Below are 8,556 nucleotides of genomic sequence, written 5' to 3'. Positions count from 1 at the left end.
TGCTCCCAAAACCGCGCAGGGATTGATGGCTGAGAGAGAGAGCCTGCTTCGCTGACCTTTGCCAAGTGCTTCGTATCGTATACATATCAGAGAAACGGTTGCCTGCAGAGCTTGATCGCAGCGCCACAGTCCGGCTGCGATGGCCACATCGGTGCCAAACATGCCGTTTGTGTCCCTCTCTGCCCCCTCAGCTGCCGGCCAGAGGGCAGGGTCCGAAATACAAGCTGCAAGAGCCTCTGTGGCAGAAGAACGGGGGCTTTCTCTGGCCCCCAAGACAGCATCCGCACCGTATTTTATTTTAAAATTATTACCAGTTTTCACATAACAAACTATTCAAACAAATCATCATTATTCCCCCCCCATTTTTCCCTACCACCTCCCCAACAAATGCCTACGACTTCCCTCACCTCCTGTCTCTGATTTCTCAACCAGTTTTAACTTCTGCCTATTATGAAATTGTATACATCCTTATATTATCTATCTACTATGTTGACCCTCAATAAATTTGTGTATGTTTATTCACAACCTGCCAAGGAGTCCAGTACATTTTGTTGTCTTTTTAAATAGTTTGTGAAAGGTTCCGGTTCTTCTTTAAAGTCACAGTTGTCCTTGTCTCGTAGTTTGCATGTCAGTTTCGCCAGTTCTGCAAAGTTCATTTGAAATATACTCGGAGTCGAGAGTGGATTTCATGCTCTTTATTCAGCTCATAGTGGTGAGGAGGAATGGAAGTTCCCCCACAATATCTGCTTTATATACATTATTTACACAATGGGCTGCACGTGATTGGCTAATTCCGGGATTCTCTTGTAGGCCAATCAGGTTGTGGATTCACTTCCACCTGGAGCTGGATTGGGTGGCTCCTGCGGACCAATCATACTGCTGCATTGTTCTAGGACCAATCAGACTGCTGCATTCTGAATCCTATTGTTCTAGGACCAAGCAGACTGCTGCATTTTGGATCCTATTCAACTCAGTACATAACATCATTCATTTCTCTTGCCACTGTTCTTTTGTCGGGGTTTCCTCATTCTTCCATCCTTGTGCAATCAAGACTCTTGCCGCTGTTGTTGCATACATAAATAAATTCTTCCTTTTCTTTGGCAGGTCTTGTCCTACAATCCCTAACAAAAATGCCTCCAGTTTTTTTTTTTTTTTTTGTAAATGTTATTTTGAACATCTTCTTCAACTCATTATATATCATTTCCCATAATTTTTTTATTTCATCCGCACCGTATGTTTAAAGCACTATGATACTGCTTTAAACCATCATGGCTTCCCTACGGCCACCCAAGAATGCTGGGAGCTGTATTTTGTTCAGTGTGCTGGGAGTCGTCAGGAGATTCCCCAGTCCCCTCCCCAGAGCTACAATTCCTAGAATTCCCTGTGAAGAGGGATGAATGGTGAAACCACTGGGAATTGTAGCACTGGGGCTGACATGTTGGATGATTTGAGCCCCTCACCTGAAGCAGTCCAGGCCGCAAATAATTTAATAGCCCCACCGAGGAGATCAGGTTGTTAATTCTACTGCCCTTCATTTGAGGTTCACAGGGCAATTTACAGGTACCTATTATAGTGGAGCATATTCACTTTTTTCAACTTTCAAATTCCAAAAGCAAACAGACAAAGTTGTAACATGGCTCAGGAATTCAAAAGATAATTTTAATTAAATTAATATAATTTCGGTTTGCTTGGTAAAGGTAAAACATACGTAAAGTTGCATGGAAATCTTTAAAACTGATTGCCAAGTACTTGCAATCAGAGTATTATATTATCTATTAATATTATTATTATTACTTATTATTGTTACGATTCAGCATCACCCGATGTTCTCAGAAGGCAAAACTGAAATTCTTTGGCTTGCTGAAACAGCTTTTGTGCTTCATGAGACGTAGACTTACCAATCTAAATGTTGTCCAGACACAAAAATAATAGCAGGTTTTAATTCCTCACACCCAAAAACTTTATTTTTTTAAAAATAAAACTCTCTGAAGAAATTAGCAAAAAAATTATTTTGCCGCTTAAAATGGCACTCCCTGCTGTTAAAGTTACCCTGTTACCTGCACAGGCTCAAATTTGTTTGTTTCATTACATTTAGAATAGAATAGAATTTATTATTTATACACGGCTCATCTGGCTGGGTTTCCCCAGCCACTCTGGGCAGCTTCCAACAGAGTATTAAAATACATCATCATCATCCTTTTTAATTTGTATACCGCCTTTCTATCTTACAATACTCTAGGCGGTTTACAAGCTGAAGAAACAAAAAATGTACATCTTATAACAATCTAACGCAATACAAAAATGGGATAATAAAACATAACTTTAAAATAGGCAGCCTACATCAAAAAGTAACATTCAACAATCATTAGAATAGTATAAAATAATAATATCAACATATAAAAGTTAAACAGAAATCCACTCAGCAGTTACAATAATATCTAAACTATAATCAGTAAAACAATGGCAAGCGACAGTACAGTGGTGCCTCGCAAGACGAAATTAATCTGTTCCGCGAGGCTCTTCGTCTAGCGGTTTTTTCGTCTTGCGAAGCAGGCCCATTGACAGCTTAGCGGATTAGCGCTATTAGCGGTTTAGCGGTTTTTAGCGGATCAGCTGATAAGCGGCTTGGGGCTTAGGAAAAGGGGGGAAAGGGGGGGAAACCCGCAGGAACTCGCAAGACATTTTCGTCTTGCGAAGCAAGCCCATAGGGAAATTCGTTTTGCGAAGTGCCTCCAAAACGGAAAACCCTTTCGTCTAGCGGGTTTTCCGTCTTGCGAGGCGTTCGTGTTGCGGGGCACCACTGTACATAAAACAATACAATACATATTGAGAAGCAGAGAGTGGGGCAAGGCAGGTGGAAAGAGGCCTTGCCTGATGGAGTCTCTCCACTCATTTCTTCCTCCAGGCACAGCTTCCTGTAGTCTGTTAAACATTAAAAGCTTCCCTAAACAGGGCTGCCTTCAGATGTCTTCAAAAATTCTGGTAGTTGTTCTTCTCTTTGACATCTGGTGGGAGGGCGTTCCATAGGGCGGGTGCCACCACCAAGAAGGCCCTCTGCTCTTTACACCTTACACCTTTTACACCCCTGCCTTTTTCTGCTAAGGAACTTGAGGCGGCATGCGTGGTTATCTCCTTCCCTCCTCCCTTAATCCCTCACACCAACCCTGTGAGGTAGGTTTCCCACCTCATCCGCTGATGGAGGCCCAGACTTCTCCCTCTCCGTGTCTCCTTAGCAACAGCAGCGCCGAATCCCTGGACAGGCTGCTCCCCGCAGTGGGTTCCACGAGGTCGCCGCGGAAACGGACCACCAGCCAGTGCAAGTCTGAGCCGCCCCTGCTTCGGACGAGCAAGAGGACGATCTACACAGCCGGCCGGCCCCCCTGGTACAACGAGCATGGTGCACAGTCGAAGGAGGCCTTTGTCATTGGTAAGACACCTCACTCTGAGACTGAGGGCTGCTTGCATTTTGGGAATAAGACCATAGCTGTCAAGTGTCCCTTATTTGGCGGGACAGTCCCTTATCCCAGCACTGTGTCCCGCTGCTGTCCCTTATTGATGATGCCCCTTAAATTTCCCGGGTTTCAAAGAAAGCAGCTCCTCTCCCTCCCTCTCTGCCAGCCAGGGAGGAGGGAGGCTCCAAATGTGTTGCTTGGCTGTGTTACTCATCCAATAAGGAGTCTAAGAACGACTGGGGGGGGTGGAGCTTGCATGCCTTGTGCCGATCAAATCGGCTGCATTGCCTGGGGACTCACCTTTGCTCAGCGCTTTCCAGCGGAGAGGTGACCGTGGTTTTCCTTGAGTCTTGAGGCTTCGTTTGGCTGCTGGCTGGGCTTTCTGCCTTTGGCTCGGAGGGGCTCAGAAGGTGAACATACCTGTGCTTGGAAAATCCCTTATTTTGGCTGCTGATCCCTTATTTTTGAGGCTGCTGATCCCTTATTTTCAAATCTGTAAGCTGGCAGCTATGAATAAGACGGAGAGGCAGTTCATCATCATCATCAAACCTTTTATTGGCACCGCATACATACATCCAAAACAAATCAATACAGAATTACCACTTCCCCAGTGGCACAAAACATTAGCTAAAAGAAAGGAATAGAGCAGTCTATCGTCACATCTCTAGGTCTCCAGGGAGATCAGACGTCTGCAGTGTATTTCGACGACAAAAAACCAAATAGAGATATTTAGCCACTAACTTGGTGAGCTCCTGATCATTCCCCAGTAATAGAAAATGTATGACCTCCAACTCTGGTTTCCAGTTGGGGATGCAGAGTTGATCTAGAAATTGCTGACGGAGATCAGCATATAGTTTACAATTAAGAACCATGTGTGTGAGGGTTTCCACCAGGTGGTCTTCACATAGGCAAGTTCTTTCTCCTTCTACCCTGCCTGAGAACCTTCCCCAAAGGAGGTTTGATGGATTTGAATTAAACCTGGCCAGCGAAAATACCCTTCTTTCTTGAGGGTTAAGCAGAAATTCAAGGTAATTGTGGTTAGTTTCATGTGCCCAAGAAAGTGGAAAATGAAGAGGGGAACATGTTCTCTTTGCTGCTACTGTTAGTTCTTGGCGTTCAATATCCCACAACCTAGTTTTTATTATAGCCTTGGCAGATGGTAGGGACATCGATCCCACTAACAGCCCGAGTTGCCGTACCTTCTTGTTAAACTGTTGTAGCCCTGGGGAAAGAAAGGGGTCTAACGAAACTTCGCTGAGGAGAGGATCTTTATCAGATGTAAGGCAGATGTTTAACCAGCATAGAAGAAAGAGGCAGTTCATCTTCTAGAGTTATGTGAGCAGAATTCCTTCATCTTGACTTCGTGCACAGTATGGGTCAATAAACTCTCCACGGCAAGAAAGTGTTCCCAAGTTTACTGCAAACTGTCTTAAACTCGTTGCAAAAAAAAAAAAGTTGCAAGTACAACTCAACACATTGCTCTTAAACAACCAGCAATGCATTCCGGTTTTCTTTAACTTATTGCCTGTTGATATAGTCCAAGAACTGGGACCAGAGAGAGATTCAGATAAGCGAGTTGCTTCCTCAATATGCTGGCAATATTGGGGGAGCGGGGAGGGAGGCATAGACTCCCAGAACTGAGCCATCAGTAAACAAAAGATTGAAACATGTGGTGGAGTTGTAAAAGGGTAAAAGAGTATTGGCAAATGATACATAATGAATTGGGGGGGGCGTTTAAAAGTACTTTCCCCCCGAAACCAGAGTCATTTCTGTTGGGGATAATTCGGACTGAAATTCCCAGGTGTCAAAAACGTTTTTTTATGTATGCTGCTACTGCCTGTGTTTCGCAGCCCATTTCCCCTTACTATGTGGCCCGTGTTTCGTTAGCCCAAAAATGCAAAACGAGTGAGGTCCCAACCAAAGAAGAATGGCAACTTAAGTTGACAGAATGTGCACAATTCACAGACTTAACATATCGAATAAGAGAACAAGAAGAACATGCGTTTAAAGAGGATGGGAAAACGTTGGGAAATAATTGTGTACAGCTGAAAACGTTGGCAGCATTAAGATAAATTCAACAGTGTAAATAAGTTTTGGTGGATGTAATAATGGAATACTGAATAGTATAGTTTTTTTTGTAAAATATGCAGGGGTTTATGATGTGTAAAATGAACCATGGAAAGAGCAGAAGAGAAGTCATTGATACCTTAAGGATGTAAAATGTTAAATTGTAAAACAGAAATTATATACAAAAAGCGATAAAAGAAGCGAAGGCTGCAGCCTCGGCTCTTTGCAGCTCTATCTGCACAAGTATCCACCTGCGCTTGCTTTCTGCAAAAAAATGAAGAGCAGTATGCAAATTTAATAAAGAAAATAATAAATAAAAATAGGCTTCCTATTCTGCCCTGGGATCTGTCAGGATAAAGGAAGGTTGACAAAAATATGTTTTTAATAAACAGACGGAACTGAAACTAAGCTGATTCCTTTACATCCTCCCCAGGTCTCGGCGGAGGCAGTGCCTCGGGGAAGACCACCGTGGCCAGGATGATAATCGAGGCCTTGGACGTGCCCTGGGTCGTTCTCCTTTCCATGGACTCCTTCTACAAGGTGAGAGAGGCAGAGCTCAGCATCACAACCTACATTTCGGTTTAATTTTCTTCTTTTAGGAAAGGGAACGAGGTAAAAGTGTTAGAGCAGGGCATCCTATTTGGCTATTCAGAGACATTTGTTTCATGCCTTTTCTCTTCAGCTGGAAGAAGCGCCCTGGCTGTATATACTGTATTTTTTTGCCCTATAAGACGCACTTTTCCCCTCCTAAAAAGTAAGGGGAAATGTGTGTGCGTCTTATGGAGCGAATACAGGCGGGAGGCTCTGCTCAGCGCTCCCTTTAAAGAGCCGCGTGGGGCTTGTGTGCGGCTTGGGGGTTCTTTTCCCGGAGGAGGGAGAAGGGCAGCCTGTCAGTCCCTTCTCCCTCCCTGGGGAAAAGCCCCCAAGAGCTGCACACACACTCTGCGTGCTCTTTAAAGGGAGTGTGGCTCTTGGGGGAGCCTTAGCTACGCACAGCCTCTCCCAGGCAGGGGATGAAGGCTCACTGTGCTGGTCCCGGGAGCTAAACGAGAGTCAAGGTCGAGGGTGCGGTATGGAGGCTGTCCGTCAAAGCTGTAGCGGGGTCCAAGGCAGGGAGTCAGTTGAGGTCAGGAACTCTGGCAGAAGAGCAGGACAGGGTGCAGGCAGGAACAGGCTACCAACAATGTTGCTCCCACAACCTAGGACTGGGCTGGCTGGCTTTTATCTGCCCCGAGGCATAGGGCGGCCCCGGTCCACAGGTGACTCGCCTCTCCTGGCCTGGAGGCGAGCACTCCTCCTGCGGGAACTTAGTTCCCTCCGCCTCTCTGCCCTCAGCCTCTGCAGCTCAGGAGAGGCTGGAGGGTTACCAGCCCCAGAGGCAACCTCAGCTTCCTCTGACGGGGCTGAGCGTGGAGCACCTGCAGGCAATGGGTCCTCCATCACCTCAGGAGCCAGAGCAGACTCTGCTGGTGCCTGCACCTGAGGATCCAACACAGGTGAGGACCCTTCAGTCTCATGCCCCAGCCCTGGCTCAGCTGGCTCAGCCCGGCTCACCCGGCTCACCCGGCTCAGACTCCTGTGCAGGCTGGGATTCCTCAGGTTCAGCATCCGATTCCGAATCCCAGGCCATCACACTCCCCTTGCCCAGGAGAGGCAAGGGGGTGGGGCCGGAAAGGGAGCCAGCGATCGACCACACATTCGCTCCATAAGACGCACAGACATTTCCCCTTATTTTTTAGGAGGAAAAAAGTGCATCTTATGGAGCGAAAAATACGGTAAATATAATGAATGAATACATTAAACCATCACCACCTATTTTGGTAAGAAGGCTTCCAGGATGATGATCTGTCCCGGGATTTCAGCCTCGACAATGGACCCACCTCAGTTTCTTCCTGCCTGCGCGGCTAATTAAGAGGCCACCCAATTTTCTGCAAAGCTGTCAGGCTTTATCTTCCAAAGCCCACACAGCTTAATTAGCTGATCTTTGCTTCTGAAGTTATCTTTCCGTACCTTCGATCAGATCCTCCCATATCTTGTCATCACAGCTGGTCCGTTTGTTTAACAGAACGCACAGCTCATTTGCCACTTTTATTGTTCCATCTTCAGCAGCTCAGTGGGAGGGCGGGTGCTTGGCACGCAGAAGGTCGCGGGTTCGAATCCCATTAAGCAAGAATTGGGTAGCAAGCAATGGGAATGAGCGTTCTAAGCCTTGAGACTCTGGAGAGCTGCTGTTGGCCAGAGCGAGCACTACTAGGCTAGATGGACCAATGGGCTGAATCGGTGTAAGACAACCCTCTATGCGTTTAGTTTTCTCTTCCATCAATACTGTGCTCTAAAGCTCTGTTTTCTGATAGAAACATTTCTGTTAGGCCTCTAAGGTGGTGAACCTGTGACCTGAAGATCAGATCCAGCTCGTGAATCCAGTACACTCTCCTTTTTTTGAGGTTTTTAAGCAGAGGTTGGATGGTCATATGCCATGGATGCTTGAGTTGAGATTCCTGCGTTGTAGTGGGTTCGACTAGATGATCATTGGGGTCCCTTCCATCTCTACAATTCTGTGATCCTTGGGAGAAGAAAACTCCTGCCCTCGGTCTTTCCTCCCTCTTTCTCAGTGGCATTGTTATGGGTTTGGGGTGAGGGGGAAGCAGGCTTTTATGCAGAGAGCCTTCTTACCCTGGGATCCAGCAATAGAAGCCCGTCTAGCTTCCTGGGTTGAGGCAACTGCCTGGGCGATGGGCCATTAAAGGGAAGGGGCTGTGTGTGAGATGGGCAATGGGTGGGAAGCCCCAATCCGTCAATGGGCTGGTAGTCAGAAAAAGACCAAGGCGAGTGTTGAGAATTGACAATGATGTGACCTAGAAGTAAAGCAGCGAGCAGGAGAGTCAGGGCACCATTTGAGAGCAACACTTGATTTCTCTTTGAATCCAAGAGAGAAACAAGACCCTTTCGAGAGGTTAATACTGTGAGCCCCTCCACTGCAGGCTCAGGTTATATATGTGCGTGTAAATAAGCCATATATCATAAGGACGCCACAGTC

General features: G+C 46.2%; 1 protein-coding gene across 4 annotated transcripts in view; it reads left to right on the top strand.

Moving 5' to 3' along the window:
• UCKL1 (uridine-cytidine kinase 1 like 1) overlaps window positions 1-8,556 on the top strand; it is a 69,226-nt gene that overhangs the window by 28,228 nt on the left and 32,442 nt on the right. For all 4 annotated transcript variants that reach the window (XM_083744420.1, XM_083744421.1, XM_083744422.1 and 1 more), the window contains exons 2-3: window positions 3,234-3,427; window positions 5,953-6,059. In XM_083744420.1, the coding sequence (XP_083600546.1) occupies window positions 3,234-3,427; window positions 5,953-6,059 (301 nt within the window). The remainder of the gene's footprint in view (window positions 1-3,233; window positions 3,428-5,952; window positions 6,060-8,556) is intronic.

This window comes from Podarcis gaigeae (assembly GCF_964106915.1).
Source record: "Podarcis gaigeae genome assembly, chromosome: 6".
Classification (NCBI taxonomy): domain Eukaryota; kingdom Metazoa; phylum Chordata; class Lepidosauria; order Squamata; family Lacertidae; genus Podarcis; species Podarcis gaigeae.
Note: the sequence above shows the minus strand (reverse complement) of the source record. Positions and strands in the feature narration are given on the sequence as shown.